The sequence below is a fragment of the Cyprinodon variegatus genome, unplaced genomic scaffold (genome assembly GCF_000732505.1).
Source record: "Cyprinodon variegatus isolate N-32 unplaced genomic scaffold, C_variegatus-1.0 Scaffold231, whole genome shotgun sequence".
In the NCBI taxonomy this organism is placed as follows: domain Eukaryota; kingdom Metazoa; phylum Chordata; class Actinopteri; order Cyprinodontiformes; family Cyprinodontidae; genus Cyprinodon; species Cyprinodon variegatus.
In genome coordinates, this window is record NW_015150684.1 from 978791 (window position 1) to 999745 (window position 20955).

The following is a 20955-nucleotide window of genomic DNA, read 5'->3' on the forward strand; positions in this document are numbered from 1 at the left end:
CAAATCTTGAAATATTATTAGATCACATACACTACACATGCAATATTTAGTTTGCATAAACAGTGTATTGCTCCTTCTTCATGAGTTACTGCCAACCATCCAACCACTGTTTGGAGAACTTAAGCAGCCTTAGACTTTAAGTTCCAGCAGCAATAACTGTGAAGCTTTAACGTAATTTGTTTTTAATCTTGCTGTTGTTTTGCTTTAGTTCAGTAAGTTTGCTATGATCCCTGCCTCTCGGTTTAATACCTGTTTACTTTGGAAAAGGTTCACAGCAATTTTGCCTTTACCTCGGCTGTGATAGTTTGTGGCTAAATTACATGCAGATTTTCTGCCCTAGTTGAAAACAAAACTGAGAACAAAGAGATGAACAGTTCTTCCACCTTTTTTTCTTTCCTTTTTTCCTATTTTTTACTGTTATTTTCTGCCAAAGCCTCTGTAGTTTGATGTGCTAACGTATATTTTACTGCACTTGTAAAGCAGGTTGTCCTGTAAACTTGATTACCAACATTCACAAGATTTGTTCATCTTGTATGTAGCTGAAGTTTTTGTTATGTTTTCTTTAAAAGCTACATGACATTGAAATAATAAAGCATGACTGACAACCTTTGGACACTGAAAAAAATTCGGAACTAATTTAGATATCCTTATTAAAAATTCCTTTAATTAAATTTCTAAGTGTAGTTGTTCCATTCTACTGCTCTTCATTATCTATTTCTCTTCATTTAATTGCTGTACACCCAGGAGAGTCCCCCCTCCCCCATCCCCAGTCCTTTGAGCTTGTATAACAGCATCATCAAAGTATTGACTTATTGCTGTATTTAGTGCCGCTTTACAATGTGTCCCTCACTAATAGACAGAAACAGTGAGAATGTTTGCATATGGTTATGTCTTCTTCATCTGTCTACATAAGCCAAAAACATTTAGTGACTGCATGTGCTTGTGCTTCAAAGTACTTTCATCTTTTAATTTCAATTAGTTAAAAAAAAAAAATCACTATTGGATCAGAATACACCCCATGCTTGTGATTATCAGAGTCAATTATTTGTAGTCATTTGCCAGTCTTTGTGCCAATTTGATTCATGGTTGCTGTTCTTAACCCTATGGGAAGCCTATAGGATAAGAGAATAAAAAATTATGGACAATTATAAACCCTACTTGTTGTAACTCTTGGATTTGCAAATACCAATACTAAATACCAGTTTACGAAACCACCAGCCTGCCTCAAACCTCCACCGTAATCATTGCTCCGAAAAAACAAAAGGGCTAAATGACTACAGATCCGTTTCCCTGACCCCTAAGGTAATTCAGTCCTTTCAGCACCCTTTGCTGACCCCACTTAAATCCATAAGACACCCATTTTTGGATTAGCTGCAGTTTTCCAAAAGAGCAAACAGGTCAGTGGATGATTCAATAAAAATGACTCTTCTACAATACATCCTGCAGCATTGAAACTCCCCATGAACCTATGACAGGATCTGGTTCATGGACCAATTACCATCCTCCCTGCCTTGCTTTAAACAACCTCTTAAAGCCGAGTGTGCCTGACTCCACTTGGAGGTGAATCACAGACATCCTGACAGACAGAAGGAGCACAAGAAGCTAGGAAAACATGTCTCTGAGTCCAGGACCATTAGCACCAGTTTGCCCAAGGCTGAGTTCTTTCCCCTCTCCCTGTACACCAACAGCTGCATCTTCAGTCACACCATCTGTGAATAAATTTCCTTTTATGAATACAATACATTTTATTCAATTCAGTTTACTTATATAGCACCAAATCACCACGCCGTCATCTCAAGGCACTTTACAGAGACAATTCAACCAGATCATACAGTCAAATTGATTCAAAGTTTTCTATCTAAGGATATTCAGTAGGTGTGAACCTGTTTTTTGCAGAAACACATCACAGAGCAGACTTTAAGTGGGCTCCACATGTGAAGCCTGGCTTCTGTTCGTTTTTTTTATTTAGTTTTTTGTGATCTGCTAAATCTTTTTAAACTAATTATACTTTACATATTTGCATGAATTTTAATGTCCCTGTATACATTACAGTAATTGAGTTCAATGCAGCCCATAGACAGGAACATTTCGATGTAAACCACAAAAGGCTTAGACTGTGATAACTTTTATTGGCATTTCGTATACACAGATGTATACAAAACGAAAGCTTTTAGAACATTTCCATTCTATAAAGTGCAGCAATGATCAAATGCAAACACATTGATATGAAAGTTTAAAGTATTAAAATATGGTGCAAATATGCAGTATTTTGGTTTGGTGTTATCAGTGTGATGCTGTCTTTGACATGACTTGGAGTTTTCTCAACTGTTCAGCTGTCTGATGGCAGTGGGGAAGATACTGCTGCTGAATCTGCTGAACCTGCATCAAATGCTGCAAAGCCTCCTCCCCGAGGGCAGCAGGGAAAACAGTCAATGGTGGGGGGGTGAGAGGGGTCACCGAGGATGTTACGGGATGAAATGTCTTTAATGGAGGGAAAAGGAGCCCAGATGATCCTCTCTGCTGTTCTCATCGGTCTTCTCACTTTCTTCCAGTCTGAGGCACTGCAGCCTCCACACCATACAGTGAGACAGCTGGTCAGAACGCTCTCTATGGTGCTTCTGTAAAGAGTCGTGAGGGCTCTCCTTAACAGTCAGAATCTCGATGTCTAGAGAGCAGAAGCTGGTGAGCGATCTAGCATTTTTTTTACACCAGTTGTTGTTTATGTATACAAACAGCACCCCTCTTACCGCTGAGTTCGCTGTTTCCATCGGTGCTGTATAATGTTCTCCCCTCCAGGCTAACAGCATTGTTCGGAATCAATGAATTAAGCCAAAACTCAGTTAGGATGATGGCGCAGCAGATACTAATCTCCTTTCTTGAAGAGAGTTTGAGTCGGTGATTATCCATTTTGTTATCCAGTGGGTGGACGTAGGATAGCAGGATTGATGGGATCTGTGTTTTCTGGGAATTCTCTCTTAGCTTCACTGTTAGCCCACCTCTGCAGCCCCTCTTTTGTCACCTAGCACACCGCCTCCTTCGGCTTGGCTAATGTGCCCGCTGTTCTGTTTTTATCAACCTCAAGCACTCCGCAGCTTTTTAAATGGTCAAGACTTGCTGTATTTAAGAGTCCAGAAAAAACATTTTTTGACCGTAGCTCCAGCAGGCGCTGGCAGTCGTAGATGCTTGGTTTGTAGAGTTCTAAGCGGCATATTTTGTGGAATTGTCGAGAGCTGTACCAGACCGCTGCCTATAGGCGCCGCCATTATTGATCCTTTTCTGTGTTAGACAGTTTTTTTTTTCTCTATTTTGATAAACTTTATTATTACAAAATGTGATGTTTTCCTTACATCTATTTTATTTACACCCTTGTCACCAATCTGTTGTTTTATAACATGCATTTTTAGATAAGCCGGATTTGGATTTAATAAGTAGCTGTTGTCACTCAATTAGGTGATGGTTAGCCGTCGCAATTATTTCTGAGATGTAGATACATTGTGGATCACTTACAGATATTTAAACCAAATTTGTGTTTGTATTTAGGGGTGGGGATGGTGTAGATTAAAAATCCACTGTCAATTCCAGACATTTTGGAATGTATGAAAGCAAAAGGGTGCTGTTACTAGTTCAAACATGGTTTCTTTACTTAAAAATATTTTGTGCCATGCAATTTCAAAATTTCATAACGGAAAAAGCAAGGATTCTGACAATTATAATGGATTAGATATGGGGTTAAAAAAACTGTATACAAGAAGGAAATTATTATTTCTGGGTTCAGATTGTTCTAATTTATATCTTCATATACTTTAAACTTTTTGGTGGAATCTCTCTTTTTAAAATTAGCTTGATGTTGCTGGTTTATAAGACACACTTGATTCCTCCCTTTTGCATAAAACGTAATTCTGTAAAGGTGGCTCTGTAAAGGCCAGATCAATTGTTTTCACAAACACAAGATGTTGTTCAATAATTCATTTTCAAAAGTAAATATAACATTACACAGAATACTCACAGTCTGTTAGTACAAATGCAGAATTTAACCTCAAGTAGTTTATTCGTGTAGGTTTGCTGAGGAAGAAAGAGGCACACGTGGGGTGCTGCTGGAAAGCTCCTACTTCAATATGCAGTGGGTAGATAAAAAACAAAAACAAAACAACAACACGCAAATTAAGGGCTACCCACAATAAGCTAGCTTCTCTTTGTTCTCACAAAAAAACAAAATATGTCCAGAAATCAGTGAAAGCCTTATCCTTTGCTGTAAAACTGGATGTTTTATGTGGAGTGCATTATTTTCTAAAAACACAAATTTGCATACATTTCTCAAAAACTGTAGAAAAGATGTTTCTGAAACTGGTCAGAATCTGGAGACAAAACTGATGAATTTTCATCTCTATAGAGCTGGACTAAGAAATTGGGTTATAACACTTGATCTTATTCTGACAAGGCTGTTTTTTTTAATTCAAAGTTTATCTTGTTTTGTTTCTTAACAACAACCTTGAAGCAGGAATTTCCTATGCTTTTGAATAAAACCATGATTTTTTTTCCCTATAAGTATAAAAATAAGTATAAAAATGACTGTACCTTTTGGAACAATACATTGGCTCAAACCAAAACACCTTATCCTTTATGAATATTTTTAAATACAACAAGATGTTCTGGAATAACATTCCTCCAATATTATGGTGGGAAAGTTTATTTATAAAGCCCCTTTTACATACAGAGTTATTTAAAGATTACAAAGAGACAGATATTTAAAAAAAAAAATGTTACAAGGTACATACTCATATTAAATTAAGAAAAGAAAATACCATAACTTTTAAAATAAACACAACATGGACTTAATTAAATGGTGAGGCTCTATTTCACCGTACACAAAAACATGAAGGATTTAAACTTTTAAAGGAGACAGCTGCTTTCTCACATCTCAGGGTTTTTCAGGAAGTTAATTAGAGAGCTGAAGACCATTTTAACGTTGCCGCTCTTACTTCTGTTCCTGGGAACATTTAGTAAAGAGTTTATTTATTTGTTTGTTTGTTTTATTCAGTTTTCTGTTGATAAGATGAATCTATATGGCTTATAACTACAAAAACACACATTTCAGTCCAAGATCATTCAGCATTATTGTCTACACGGTTTTAGATCTTTTCATTTTATAAACTGAGGGCTAGTGCAGTGATTTCAGGACTGCTGCACTGTGACCTAGATGGAACTGAATATTTTCTGCAAAACAATTATTCCAACCATAAATTTAAACACTAAAAAATATTCCTTTGAGGTAATGAAGATGGAAAATTACTGCGGAGCTGAGAGTCCAGTCTTTTTTTCAGTAGATATTTGTTTGGTATCAAGGCTAGGAAGAAAGCTATGTCCAACAGTTTGACAAATTGGGAAGCAGTTTTCAGTCAGCAGGAAAATAAAAATCATAGTCTAAGTCTGTTATGCTGTTGTTATGGTGAAAGTATTACCAGCAGACAGAAACAAATCTTTCTTCTTAATTAATTCTGCTAATTCTAACATCTTCAGCTGGTTCTTGGTTCTGCCAGAAATTTCTTCCAAAGGAGAGTTTTTTTTTCTCTTCATACTTGTTCATCATGGAGGTTCATACCAACCTGCACCTTGTTCCAACTGCCATTCATCGTAATTCCATCTCTTTTTCTACCAATGCTTCCAGGCTGGGGGGTCTTCGTCCCTGTTTTCATTCAGCAGGTCATGCATATACTCAGTGGAAATGTCGATGTTAATGTACCCCGCAGAGGCCTAAGCGCCAAGGACTTAAAATATTGTTTCAATGAAACTCATCTAATTGCCTTCCTTCTTTGGTGAGTTTTTTAGGTTGAATGGGGAGGGGATCTGAAGGGGGGGGTGGAGACTGAGGGCTTAGCTGTTGAGGACAGTGAGAGATTTAAAAAAAAGTAAACCAATGGGTCGCGTGCACAGTGTCTCCTATAGCCTACTGTTAATAAAATAAAAAGATAAATAATTCTAGACTTCCTCTACCATAAGAAAATATATTAAATAAAATTTATAATACATTTATAATAAATAAATGAATTTGTTAAAGTCCCAGCTCTATAGTTTAAATGTTTCAGCACCTATGAAACCTAGAAATTGTTTATTGAACTGTGAATTGGGTTTGTACTCTGAACCTATGTTAACACGTCCAATAATGTTCCATGTTGCTGCACAGTTTTTTAATAGCCTGTATTTTAGATTTTTCTTACAAAAAAATTTAAGCCACTGCTTAAACTTCTTTTTAAAACTGACAGAGTGGTGAACAAGCCATCGTTGCAGTAACTAATGAGTTGGCTCATTTATCAAGTTCTCCAGCAGCAAAGCTTTATGCAGGAGTGCCATGGACAAAAGCTTTTAGTGCACTAGAATACTGGAGGCTCACATTAAAATACTTCAAAGCACTTTGGATTTGGTAGCAGAGGGGCCTTTGTGCAGCGAGCTGATAACCACTTATGCAGATTTCTGGGAGCAGGTCAGGAGAGCACGATACAGCACAGTCTATTTGCTAACATTGAGTAACATGAGCAGGTAAACTTTAGAGAGTGTTGTGTTGCAAGGGCTGTAACTTTGACTATTTTTAGGAGAAAGTAGCATTTGGCCTCAGGTTTGAAGAAAGCAGCATTTCTCTTTTTTTTTTATCGGACTCAAGCAGAGGAAAGGCGAAGATAATGATTTATTTATCTATTTATAATAAAACTTGAATATTTTGCTCTACTGGGCCTGTAATTGTTTTGAAATTGTTGTGATAAATTATGTTTATTTTACAAAATATCTGCTTGTCTTAAGCTGTAAATTGATCTAATCTGATCAGTTAATTTAAACCATTTAAGTCTGTTTTATCTTAAATATGTTTGTTTCAAGCACACCTTGAAATACATGGGAATCAGAACTGTAGAAATATGAAACATGGAAACACCTAAACTCATTGTGCGGAAATGAAGTTGTCATAAATAGAAAAAAGATGCTTCATCTGGTATGAAATCAGGCTAGAATGACAGGGTGGTCCAGTGCACAAACAGACTGCTCATATCCTCAAAGAACACTGCATATGCCAAAGAAACAGGAAACCAGCTGCATGAAAATACAGACCTGGATAAGCAGTGAAAAGGTAGACTGAAGGGGGGTTGGTGTATACAGGATTCCATGTGATAGAATTAGACTTTAGCACCTGATCAGCAAAGATCACAAGCATGATAATTTTTTTTTTTTTAAGATGAAAATCAAAAAAATTTTGGCCTACATTTGAATTTTTCTGAATGTTTGCGTGTTCTTGCTGAAATGTGAACCTTTCCACAGTATTTGAGATTTTTTTTAGCCAATTTAGCCTTTTGATGTCCTTCATTCATCCCACATAATCTCTGACCAGCTTCCTTGTCCTTCCTGAGAAAAAGCATCCCTTCGATGTGGATGAGGGGTTACTCATTTTCAGGCACACAGTCTTTTGCTTATTGGCAACCAAAAGTACCATTTACCCAATGTCTATCTAATCTAACCAATTCTGTGCTTTCAATGTCTCCTACCTGGCCGCGGTGGCCATGCTTTACCACTTCAGACATTTTTCCACTCTTGTTACCAAACTGTTGGTATCCTTGGTTAATGGAGTTTGCAGTAAGAAAGAGAGCAGGTGCATGAATCTCTGCTTTCTACTTTTGATTCCCTTTGCAGCCTTCTTCTGTGTCCAGACACATTAGCCTCAGCTGCACGTTGTCCCCAGCTAGTTTACTCTGGTGGCATTTCCTGAAAACTGGGACTAAATTCCAGTGCATGCTAGCTGTTATTAAAGCTTTCAGATGAAAGAGAGTTTAACAAGCTTCTGCATCTCGACCCTTTTAATAAAGGACTCCACTCCTCAGCAAAGTCAAGCAAAATAAGTGTTTATTGACAGAATTTAATTGGTATCTAATGGTTGTTTGATTTGCAGCAGTGAATGGATCCATTCATAGAGTCGCAGTGTGTTCTTTTTTCGCATTGAACTCCAGGGGCGTTGTTGTTGCCAAGCAGTCACAGGTGCAGGATGTGAGGCGGTAGCGGCAGAGTTTTTGGCTCATCCCAAAGACAGCTTTCATTTCCCAAGGCAGGTGCTGTGAGGATTCCTGTTTTTCTTGGTCAGTGAGGGATGGTTTTTGTCTTCATTTGCCAAATAGTCTGCCCAGCTCATGGTGCTAGATTCCACCATTTAGAGTGAGTGTCGGTGAGAGATATGAAAGAGTTGTGGGAAACATAATCTTCTTAAAAAACCTGCTTTCTGCTTCACTTACCTGATAATGGATCTGAGACAAAACTTGTTTGTACAATTTCATCTTTTGGCAGGATTTGAAGTTTGATTCATAACAACACTCTTGGCAAGAATGATGAAAGAATGAGCATAAATGAAAAAAAAAGCAAAAAAACTGCTGTTATAAATTAAAAGTGCCCCCTGTTTTGCTTTGAGACACCAGATGTGCAAGTGAAGACAAAATATAAATCTTACATGAAAACTATAAATCAGCCAAATATGGTTATTGTGGATGGGAGGGAAAGAAGTTTTAACAATCTGGCTAAACAGCTGTGCAAGAGGAGGCAGATGAAGAGAAAGCAACAAAAGAAGGGCGATGCGGAGGAGAGAAGGAGATGTAGTCTTTGAGAAAATTAGCGCTTCTCTGAATAAGCACTGTGAACTGTAATTTTTTATGATGATGCGTGGGTGCGGTGCCAAAGGATTACAGACTGCGTGTGGCACAGAGATAGATGAATTCAGGTTGTAGGCTCTTACAAAGGCAGTAGCTGAAGGGAAAGATTGACAGAGAGACTCATGCGTAGTTCACCTCTTTATCAACATGCGGTATGTTGGGCTAATGGCAGGTTTTTACTCACGCTCAATGTCTGAAGGTTCAAACTTAGTTGAGAGTAATGGCAAATGGGGAGTTAGAGCCCCCTGCCTGCTTTGAGGTATAATATGAAGTATTATAGGATTGGGAGAGTGTACTACAATCGCTGAATTTAATGGAAACAGTACTGTAAAAATAAAAATATATTTGACATCTATGACTGTTCCATAGATGAGGAAAAAAAGAAGAAAATAATATCTCTTTTATATAGCTTTTGGTCATATTTTAGACTTTATCATATGCTTTTTTCTTTTTGAAAACCTCATGGTTTGTGATGGTTTACACAATAAAAACAGTTATGAAAAATATTAATCATTTTATGAAATGTTAATGAACTGTAAAATGTAAAGGTAAACATAGTTCCAAAAATTTTAAGTATTTTTGGTGTAGCAACATTTCTGTTCACGTCATATTTTCTCCTGTTTTTTATGCAGCCATGAAGTCAGATCGCAAACGTCTTAAGGCAGAAAAGGCTGACCTGATGAACCAGATGCAGCAGCTGTATGCCACACTGGAGAGCCGGGAGGAGCAGCTCCGTGACTTCATCCGCAACTATGAGCAGCACAGAAAAGTATGGCATACTCATAACAACCTTGTGTGTTGAGCTTGACATGTCTCCTGAAAAAACAAGCAACGGTATTTTGTCTAAGAAATGTCATAAATAAGACAATTTAATGTGTTTTACAGTCTGGAAAAATAAGAGAACACATTTAAAAAAGACTTGCTTGTCAGACAGAAAGTTTTTTTATGCCAATCCAACAACCAGTATTCGATCCCTAGTCCACAGCTTGGCAGTTATGGTCCGCTACATCATGGGGATTCCAGTCCATTAAAATAAAATTGAAAAACTTTGTCTCAGGGAACTTTGTGCCAGTTAATAGTTAAAAAGAACAAGCTCAACATTCAGTTCACACAGATGAAAATGAACTAGCACACGTTCATAGTTCACTTTTTCAAAAATGAATTAAGTTCACAAACCTAAAAATGGACTAGTTCCTGTTCATTTGGTTAATAAAGCCACTATCCTACGCAATAGCACATTATATTACACCCTTTAAATGTGTATAGAAAGAAATGGAAAATACTCAATACCGTCAAGATATACTGTATACTGCAAGTTACACAGAACTTCAGAAACATACAGGTACTTTCAGGTTCTGCTGAAAAGATCTGTATAAAAATGATTTCTTAAATTCCTCAATCAGTAGCAGATATTTTCCAAGACAGCTCGGATTCTTTAACCGGATGTGTCGCTTTAAATTTGAAGTGGACGTGGCTGACGTATGGACTTTTTTGTTTAGTCCCAGTGGGCACAGTTTGCTCAAAAACGTGAGTTTTTACTTCTTTTGTTGGTTCACAAACCTCTGCCCAGGACTCTGCAAAACTGGCATCAGAAATACCACTAGATGAGTCTGAATGGTGCAGAATAGTACTAGTAGTAGACATGTTGGTCTGTCATGCATTTTGCCATTATAAGTCCCGTAAGACCTGACGTCACTCATTATTCTGAGAGTGAACGTCGCTCTCGTTTATGTTGATTACTTCAAATCTGATCCGTTCATTTCACTGTTCAATAAAAGAAATTAACATATTCAATGAATGCCATTAATTGAATGAGTTCATAATTTAGTCTCATTGTCTTTTAACACTATAAACACCCTAATATGCCGCAGTCTGTTAGCTTGGAATCTTCAACTGAAATCTTTTATTTTTTCTTTTGTTGAAAAAGTTCCGTTAACTGGATTCCGACTCTTTCATAGACACTCTCCACTTTAGTTCTGCTGTTTTTAACCATCTGACAAAAGAGACGGCTGCTAGACATAAACAACATAATTTTGTTCTTGCAGCTATGAAAGTGAGAAAAAAACATCATGCTTCAGGTGGTGCGTGTAAAGCAGGCTTTATCACTCTTCTTTATCCTTTTCTGAAGATATTTTTTATTTCCTTATTGTTAAACATAGCATTGGTTTGTTCATTTCTGTATGTTTTTTTTCATTAGACTTTAATGTCTTTTTTAATTTTACTGTATTTTATTCTTTTGTTTCAATAATTTTTTTGTTTCTGAATGTGCTTAATGAATTAATTCTATTGGAATGGATTGAATTTTGAATCCAGTTTAGCTACATATCTTCTTCAAAATGATAATACTTTGTCATTCCTGCCATTTTCTAGAGATGTTTGCTTAATGTGTTTGTTGGAAAGGAGGGTATTTTTTTTACTGTTTAGCTCATGTTGCCTAGAGCAAGGTTCCTAATTCGGTCCTTCTTTTAAAAGTGATTAAAAACAAACAAAAGAAATTGAGTGCCACTGATTTAAAGTTGTTTTATCAAATTGTTGGGTTGTTTTTAAGCTGAAAGATTGAAAGTTTAAAATAAAAACTTGCCTTCAGCTTTTGCTGCTGCAGCTTTTTCTTATTGAATCATCAAAAATGCTAAATGCTTTTGCATCAATGATGATCTGACCAAGAAACCTGCGAGTCCTAACTATGTGGATGGGAATATTTAAAAAGAGCCTGAAGTGGGATGCACTTAACTGACATGCAGTTAATATGTTATGAAGACCCAATAAAAGGAAAATATAAATGCTATTTTCCACTCCATAGTCTTTACATGCATTAGGGCCGTATATGTGACCCAACCCATCAGGATTTGTGTGTCTGCTAGGAGAGCGAGGACGCGGTAAAGGCTCTGGCCAAGGAGAAAGACCTCCTGGAGAGAGAGAAGTGGGACCTGAGACGGCAGACCAAGGAGGCCACGGAGCACACAGGGATGTTACGCTCTCAGCTCGACCTCAAGGAGAACCGCATCAAGGAGCTGGAGGCTGAACTCGCTATGGTGAGACTGAAGGCCAGATATTCAAAGAATATTCCAGGCAAAACAAGTTGAAGGTGTGGTCAGTTTTCAAACTATTTACAACAAAAAGGTTTATTTATTTAGGTTTTTCTTAACAGCATACGTAATTCTTGCTACATTATTTGAAAGAATATTTTTTAAGTAGATTCCTTTATATAAAAATAGTGTAAATGGAAGATTAATGTGGTAGCTTTGCCAAATTATAATTCTTATTTTCTAGATTATTACAGAGTAGCTAATTGACTCTTTGAAAGTAGTGTAGAAATGTCATAAAAACCAAGGTTTCAGTTAAACCTATTGGAACTTTAACTCTTGGTTCTTAAAGTTATGTGAAAAGAAAAATATCCTTCACTGTTGAGCTTTTTTGTGATCAATTCAGTTGTCTGTCCTTCTGTCCAGAACAGAACCAGGACTCTAGATTAGATTGTTAAAGATTCTTAAGCATCTGCTGTTTCTTGGTACCAATGTTAAAAGTTTGAGGAGATACTGGAGACAGTTGCTGAGTGCAGTGCAGACAAACACACTGCTGCCCCTCTCCCACCTGCTGCTGGGTGTTGTGGGAAAGCTGGTTTGAAAAAGGCAAATGCACTTTTATTCACTTAACAAAACCAAATCCAAAGTGAAGAATTGTGGCGGGTAAGTTAAAAAATGCCACCTGTCTCTCTTGCTGGAGTAATACTCTATTCAAGCTAAAGTTATTAAGTTTTTAAAGGCATATATATTAGCTGTTTATTATTATTACTCAAGAAGGTTCATAGTAACAATCACTCATCCTATTATACTAATAAAAAACCTCTTATGTCAATGAATCTGATCACAAACCTCAAAAACTGACAAGTGTCTTTTTTCACTTATAATGTTTGAGGTGTTCTTGCAGTATGAGTTCTATTAGATCCTTAATAAATGTTGTATTTAGGTTTCATATCATGCTGTTGTTCACACATTAGCAGGACAGTTAGATCAAGGAATTTACATGTTGTCTGGAAATGTTATTTCTGATCATGTTAGATTTATTTTTCAGTGTTATTGACCAAAGGATTAGGTTTTTGAAACCATAAATTAATGCTTTCATCTCCCTATAAATACAAAGGTTTTAAGATAAAGTTTAGAATATGGTCTAACTAACCAAATAACATCAGGTTCTGGTTCTTGAATTGTACTATGTTCAGTACACAGTTACTGCAAGGGAGTAAATATATAGATATACTAGATATAATTCATTTATTATTTATGTTTAGGTGTGTGTATTACAATATAAATTATAAGGAAATCATTTCTCTGGATAGTATTATAACTGCTCTGAACAAAATATTTCATAATATAAGCAGCAGATTTATTGCTTCTATTTTGTTTGAGTATTATATATTTAAGAAAAAAACAACAAAGCTTACATTAAGATATATTTTCATAAGGTCATCTTGTACAGTTTTGCTTTAATTTATTTTGTAAATAAATAAAAACCTTTGAATGAACTGCATAATTCTTCACCATATCCTTGAGATGTCCATGCCTAGGGATATAATTTAATAGGTAATGTTATTATCTGCAAGGCAAACAATTACTAAGAAAATGTAACTAAACAATGCAATTGTTTTTACTACCACATTTATTTATTTTTTTCCTCAAACTGTTAGTGTTTAAAAAACAGTAGCAGTACATGTAGACTAGTTTGACAATTATTTATTGATGCTTTGTCACATACAATGTTTTACTTATGCTACAATTTTTTAAAGAAAAAAAAAACAGTTTTAAATTTGCAATATAGCCATTCCTCATGTCTCCAACCCCCCAGATGAGTAACTGTGTCAATCAGAGAATGGAGTTCCGGGTGTTTGAGCGGCTTGCGGACAGGGACTACTCTCCTAGGGTCATGGCGGTAAGACAGGCCCACAATTTGAAAATAAATCTCACCCTTTTTGATCCCAATTCTCCCTGGAAATCTCCCCTACCTGTGACCTAATTGTATTTTCTAGGAAGCCTCTTTCCACATATGTATGTTTTTGGGTTTTTTTTGTAATCCCCAGCTCACCGTATCTGATCCTGGTGATCCTAACATAAGAAATGCTGTGTGCAAAATACACTAATTGCCCTGACCATTTGTGACTTTATTTTGTTCTGTATGTCAAAAAACTGCGACTGATTATTGTTTGACTGCCAGTAAAGCACACGTGATTGCAGTGAAGCTGATTGTGATGATGAATTGCAGCCTGCAGTGCTTCGCATGATAATAAGATTGTCACAATAACGCTATTTGAAGCAATTTTTAAGCAGCAGCATGTCACAGCTAATCAAAATAAAAGTCTGACGGAGGAAAAAAAAAAGAAAATTTTATTGATGTATTTAGGGGGGTAAAAAAACAAATCTCCTAAGGCTGCAGAAGCTTATTGCTGTGTCTGAAAGCACCTCAAAGCAAATGTATTAATTTAAGTTAACAGAAAAGCTTAATTGTTTTTAATTTTCTCTGTATTTTTGTACAACACCAACCTCCAGCTTTCAAACTCTTGGCAACAAATTCCTCACATTCTCTCCAATATTTCTTTCCTCTTTTGCTTTGTGTTTTTGTTGAATTACTGTATTTTGTCCCAGTCCCAGGAGTGATAATGAGAGATTTTTCACAGAAGAAAGGGAATGAAGTATTACAGACTGATTATTCTTGATACAACATCCTCATGATGAGCCAGGAAGCAAACCTTAAATATCTATGTGCATCACACATTCTGTAGCTTTTTGGATGCATTACATTTCCATGAGTAAACATACACAGAAATAATAATAATACTGGCAGGGAAGCCCCATCACGCTCAGTAATGAGAGTGGTGGAGTGAGGATTTGAAATATGAACATGTGCATTTGTGTCTCCTTAAGGCCAAACAGTCGCTTGCCACCCTGACAAAGGATGTACCCAAGCGTCACTCTTTGGCCATGCCCACAGAGGCGGTCGTCAACGGCAACAACCAGGAGTGGGTAATGCAGGCTGATCTTCCCCTGACTGCCGCCATCAGGCAGAGTCAGCAGACCCTCTATGTCCACACCGGCCATCCTACTGACAGACAAGGTGGGTTAACATGAGGGGAAGCTATACTTTTGCCATGAACATGTCAAGATGCTTATCCCATTGCTTACACTCTGCATGTTTATGTGAAGTTGGTTTCTAAGCATTCAATCTTACCATCTACTTAGTATGATTATGTTCCAGCTGTGTTAAATCATGCACTTTATTTCCTCTGAAGTGGCAGCTAAACATGAGTTGCGTGTTAAATCTACTGTACAATATGTTGTTATACCAAAGTGGAATACTTCAAATTCTTATAATTTCTCTTATTTATTGATTACATTTTCTGCAAATAGCTTTGGTTTTGAACTTGTTACTAAGTATTTCCAGCTCAGTATTCATCTCAGTGGTGTAGAATTGTGCATTTGACTGGCATACACTGCAACAGTCAGGGGGGAAAACATTTTTCTAAATTACAGTAGCAAATAGCTATTCTGCAGTAGAAGTGTTAGCAACATAATGACAAAAAGGGAGCTACAGTAAGGTAGCAGTAAATATATTGTCTGAGCTGAAAAGTTGCAAAACCACATTAGAAATTTATAATCAGTTTGTCATGCTTATCTAAGGCCATCTGGGTATTTTCTTGAAGGAAGCAACAAGCATAACTCCATATCATATAGGGCTATATCACCTATCTTTTTGAAGTTGTGGCAAGGGTAATATACTGAAAGTATATTAGTGTTTTTTTTTAAAAGAAGTATCATTTTTTATGAAGAATAAGAAAAAGAAATGCTATTATTAGCAGAATCTTCTTTGTAACACCAGTGTATGGAAATACTGAATGTACTAAAATTGTCTTTCTACATGATTATAGGAACACATCTATAAATAGATCATAATCAGTCCCTTGAGTCATTCATATCCTGTGCTTGTCTACCTTATATTCATTTTCTTACTCCAAAGATTGACTTGTATGTAAAAAAAAACAAAAAAACAAAAAAACTACTAGTGATTCCATTCTTACCTGAGATTTTTTGTTTGTTTTAAATTATAATTTATAAATATGTTTTATATAAAAATCATATTGTTTATAATATTTTCAATATCAAACTTATAAACAGAGAAAAGAGTCTCTATTGCTGGTTGAGTGAAGTTTCTCCTTAATACCTAATGTAAGTTGGGCAGCATCAACCGTGGGGGGTGTTGTATGTAGCTTGAGCAGCCCCTCCAGGTCACAAAGCAGTAGTTGGATTGCCACAAACATATTCAGAAGTTTTCAGAAAAGTTTTAGGTTGGGTTCTTTTAAACAACAGTTTTTGACATTAAAAATACACCAAAGAAGAAAAAACAATTAAACCAAAAACAGAAATTGTCATAAATTGTCTTAAGGTAACAGTGTTGCCCCTAATCTGAGCACATAATCCAGATGATTTGCCATTAAATTTAGTATTTTTGCCCTTAAAATAAGATAATTCGATTTTATGCATTTCAGATAAAACAATACAATGTTTTTTTCTTAGTTGAAAAATAAAGTGTTTTATTACTTTATTTCATTGTTAAAGTGTGGCATTTACCTGCTCAGTTCAAGAAAGAGAGGAATTCACTTTTTTGCTGTAAACTAATGCTCTCTGCTACCCTCAGAGGGAAAGCTCTTCATAAATTATCCCTGCAGCCTCCATAGCAGAAATCCGTTCAGCAGCTATAGGTCCACATATTAGTTGCTAACTAATTGGGGACATCTGAAAGAAGCCGCAGACAAACAGTAAAAGACAGGGAGGATGTGGAAACAGTCACGAACTCTAAATTGCATTGCAATTGCCTGTACTTTATATATCAGTCTCATTGGTTTGGGCACACACTCTAAACCTCTGTGAAGCTGTTTTCTCTGTTGCTAAGCAACTGCAGCTGCTTGCAAAACTATATCATTTTTTGTCCTGTATTTATTTTTAAACACATTTTTATTTAATGGAGCTGTTCTAAGTACTGAGGGTCCACCATATTTATAGTTTTTTCATTTTCTAACTCCGGGGCCCCCAACACCTGAGACAAATCCAGCCTGTCCTCTCTACCCTCTTGTCCTGTTTAGTGGCTGCTGTGCGGGTGAGCCCAATCCACTCGCGTCAGCCCTCCATCATCTCTGATGCTTCTGCAGTGGAGGGAGATCGGTCATCTACACCCAGTGACATAAACTCGCCACGTCACCGGACTCACTCCCTCTGCAATGTAAGAGCTGCCCACCACTGCACCCACTCAAGTAATCACCTCCTATTGTTGCAACTGCTGACTGTTATATTGCATGGCTGCTGCTGTTTTCCCTCACCATCCTTTTGGCTGAGTTCACATTTGCCCCATGCAGTCTGTTGTGAACTTACTTTAGTGACGTGACATGAATCTTTATGGGGAAAAAAAAAATTGGATGTTAAATTGGTGCATATCTAGCAGCACGAAAGGGTTCATCTCTCCTTGATCTCCTCCCTGATCTGTATTGCCCTTTTTGCACCTCTTCAGCTCTTAGAACATCCCCGTCTGTGGTTGTCAATTCATCTTCCCTCTTTCTTGTTCCTCCTGCAGTCCCTAGAAGATCTGGAGGAGGCGAAGCGTAAGAAGAAGAAAGAAAAGATGGGGTTGGGCTCGCTGTCGCGTGTCTTTGCCCGGGGAAAGCAACGCAAGTCTCTGGACCCTGGTTTGTTTGATGGTACTTCCACACCTGATTATTACATAGAAGAGGATGCAGACTGGTAAAGCACAGCTCTCTGAGTGAACCACCTGTGGACCACTTTGTGTTTAATGTGTGAAAGGATGGATGTTGGAGTATATAGATATAATATATATGTGGGCCTGTTCAGTCTTACCAGAAGGGGTGCTGTTCATGTGTGTGTGAGCGTCGGCATGCGCATTGGTGTGCCATTAATGGTCAGAAGCCATGTCAGAAGCTGGAAATGTGTCTTGCTTCGGTGAAGTGTAACCCTTATTGATCAAATAGAACCTGTATGTATGTACAGTTCTGTAAATAGAAGCAGCAACAATGTGGACATGCTTTGTTAAAGCTATTATATTTGATCTTCTTCTGGACTTTTTTTGTTTTCAAATAACTGGAAACTTGAAGGACTGCTTCAATCTGTAAATAACAACAGTTGTTGTGCATTTTGTGCTTGTAAATGTCTTCATGTTCCAATTGCCTGTTGTTAATTTTGACATGTAATCCCCTCCCCTCACAACTCAAAGCCCCCCTTGTTTTTATGTGTTTCTTGTCCTGCTTGGTCCAACCCTCCTCCTTCACACAGCAATGATGAGAACAGTTTCCTGTAGGCGTATGCAGACTCCTCAGTTTAAACAGTAATTTGGCTGTCAGTTATCCTATTCCTCCAAAAAATGAAAACTGTTCAGGGATTCTCACTGATTTTAACTTTTTAATTGCAAAGAAGCTGTTTAGTATGTATTTTACTTTGTATGCTCAACAACATGATGATTTCAAACAGAAAACTTCTATCTGCATAGATAGAAGGTGCAGTGCCTTGCCAAAGTGTTCATGTCATCTTTGATTTATCTTCCTCATTTTGTAAATTTATAAATTAATGAAATGATGTTTTTAATAGTTGAGTTAAAAAAGGGGTGACTCCTCTTTGAAGGCAAGTGATTTTCTTCATGTCATAGTAATGCCCACATAGTTTTAAATGCATTATTTCATTAATTATCTTACTAAAAGTAACTTAAAGCATGATATAGAACATTTAACAGGTTCAACACTTCATGGTTCTGCTTATATTTAAAGCACTGGATGTGCCTAAACAATGTCCCTGATTTAAAATGCCAGATAGAGTTCAGCCCGAGTTTTCTCTGGAATGAAATTGGTTCTGTAACCTGGCCTATTTAATGTAAAGGCCAACACAGCTCTAAATTTCCGCAGATCGATTTGATTGGAAATGGGCTTCTTCTGTCTTTCATCTTGCCACTGTTCCCTTAAGGTCAGATTAGATGAGGGAACAGAGCTTCTTGTCATCAGGGTCCCTTCTGAGATGTAGATCTCTGGTGCCCGTCCAAAGTTACCCTAGGCATCTCTGCAGGTTCTCTCAATAACTCCTTTGCTATCCAGTTGTGCAATATTAATTTTGTGGATTAAAGACGCAGCATTGCTCTGTGACATTTAAAATCTCATGATTATTTTATGGCCTAACTTTTGCACAACTTTATACTTCATGTGCCTAATAGTGTTGATGGTCCTTCATCCTTAACGTCCCCAATTTATCCTCTACTGTCTTGACTAAATAGCTGGATTTATTCTAAACTTTTTGTATGTCGGAGGGAACTTCATCAGGCATTCATTTGCAATGAATTTTATTCAGGGGTAATAGATTAGGGTGCGATGAATACCATTGCATGCTACATAGTTTCAATTTTTTTATTTATTAAAGTATTAAACCATGTATGCTTCCAGTGTGATGTCACTCTAACCCTTTGCAAGGCACTGCACACACCTTAACGTGTGACATGCATGCAAATGGTCTCAGACCCCCAAAGCATGTTGAGTCCTCATAAAAAAAAAAAAACTCTTTCCCTGCATATGTTGTGAAGAGGGTGCTTTAAAAAGAGAGGTCAGTTACTGATTTCATAATATGTAATCATGGTTTTCTCTGATTTCAAATATAGATATAAAAATTTAGATTTTAACATCGACCTTCTTAATTCGTTGATTTTATTATTTGTAAGAGTTTACAAATCCACCCCAAATGAAATTGAACCCTATTTAACAATTCCCAAGCAACGTTGCCATGTGAAATTTAATTTAGAAAAAAAAAGACAGCTCTGTTTTAGTTTTTCATATATTTTTTTCTCACATTTTCTTTCTGTGCAATCCTGTAGTTGCTCACGGCTATCATTGCCATAATACACCAAAAAGCTTCCCTGGGTGGATTATAGCAAAGGGGCTCATCTGAAATTAGTAGCTGTAGATAAAAACCGATGGTCAGTGCTATAATAGACCTGTGAAATTAAAGTCATTCTAACTGATAAATGGAACCTCAATTAAAAGAAGGAAACATTAAACAGGGTGCTTTACCATTGATGAGTTTCACCTCCGAAGGTGTGTATTTTAGGTTTCAGGCATACTAATAAAGTAAAAGCATTGATTTCCAGGTGATCCCCTGAGTTCATTTAAAATTCTGGAGTTTAAGCTACAACTGAGGAAAGCAATTAACTGTGTGATAAAGGTTAATTACTTTTCTGCAAGCAAAAGAATGTCCAGAGACACAGGATTCTTTTCTTCCTGGATCAAATTGGAGTCTGCACTGCCCCCACTGGAAATCTCTTCTCTCCCTGACATTAAACTATCACTGGGTATTCATTTTCCTCACCAACAACTAAAAGGAGTGTCAGATAGAATTGGAACTGTTTTTACCAGACTTTGCAGGCATAGTTGATATTTTAACTATCCCCCTTAGGGCTATGAAAAAGTATGTGCTGCCTTACAGATTATTTTATTTGTTTTTCTCTTTATTTTTTTCTTGTTTTGTCACAATTAAATGTTTTAGGTCATCAAACAAATTTCAATGACAGATAAAGGAAAAACGGGTGAACACAAAAATTGGTTTTAAATATAATAGAAATCATGATTTAGATTTTTGAGAGATATTAACTAGCTAAAACAACCTGTGGAATAAATTCCCCATTAAACCTAATTACAAGTTGCGCTACCCTTGGCAACAACAAGAACGGTAAAAAATTCTGATAATTGACATTTCTTTTTTACTTCACTAAAGAATTTGGACAACTAATTTCTGTGAAATTGTTTTAAATCAGTCAAACGGGATAGTTTTTTTTTCTTCCTTTTTAGCATAAAGTAGCCTTTTTAGGCTTTCAAAGTCTTTCAAATTGATTTAATTTCTAACCTTGACCATTCCTCTCTAAAATTTTAATACTTTTAGCTATTCAGAGGTGGATTTGCTGGTCTGTTTCAGATCTTTATAAGGATTCTTAATTATAAAGTCAAAACTTGATAACCAAGCATTCTTCTTCCAAATTTCCGGTAGAAAGCAATATTTTAGTTAAATCAATAAAGGCAATTAGTGTATATCCTAACACAGAAAAAAGGCCTAAGATTAAATCAGTAGATTGTTGGACTGCCACCATGTTTGACTGTAAAAGTTATGATGGTAGGAGGCATGAAATAGCAACTAATTTGAGATTGCAAACACCTATCAAAAGCATACAGTACCTTCCACTTTTATCTAAACAGTCCAAA

General features: G+C 36.6%; 1 protein-coding gene across 4 annotated transcripts in view; it reads left to right on the forward strand.

Moving 5' to 3' along the window:
- LOC107088875 (kazrin-like) overlaps positions 1 to 20955 on the forward strand; it is a 229573-nt gene that overhangs the window by 205020 nt on the left and 3598 nt on the right. Inside the window, exons 6-11 of one of the 4 annotated variants that reach the window (XR_001481401.1) lie at positions 9308 to 9444; positions 11537 to 11707; positions 13518 to 13601; positions 14591 to 14780; positions 16804 to 16971; positions 17289 to 17412. Coding sequence is in view for 3 of the 4 variants with exons in the window: in XM_015381327.1 (XP_015236813.1) it covers positions 9308 to 9444; positions 11537 to 11707; positions 13518 to 13601; positions 14591 to 14780; positions 16804 to 16940; positions 17289 to 17459 (890 nt within the window). In the remaining variant the exon portion in view is untranslated. Of the gene's footprint in view, positions 1 to 9307; positions 9445 to 11536; positions 11708 to 13517; positions 13602 to 14590; positions 14781 to 16803; positions 16972 to 17288; positions 18654 to 20955 lie in introns of those variants that run through there. The other 3 variants (XM_015381328.1, XM_015381327.1, XM_015381329.1) reach the window with 3 other exon arrangements.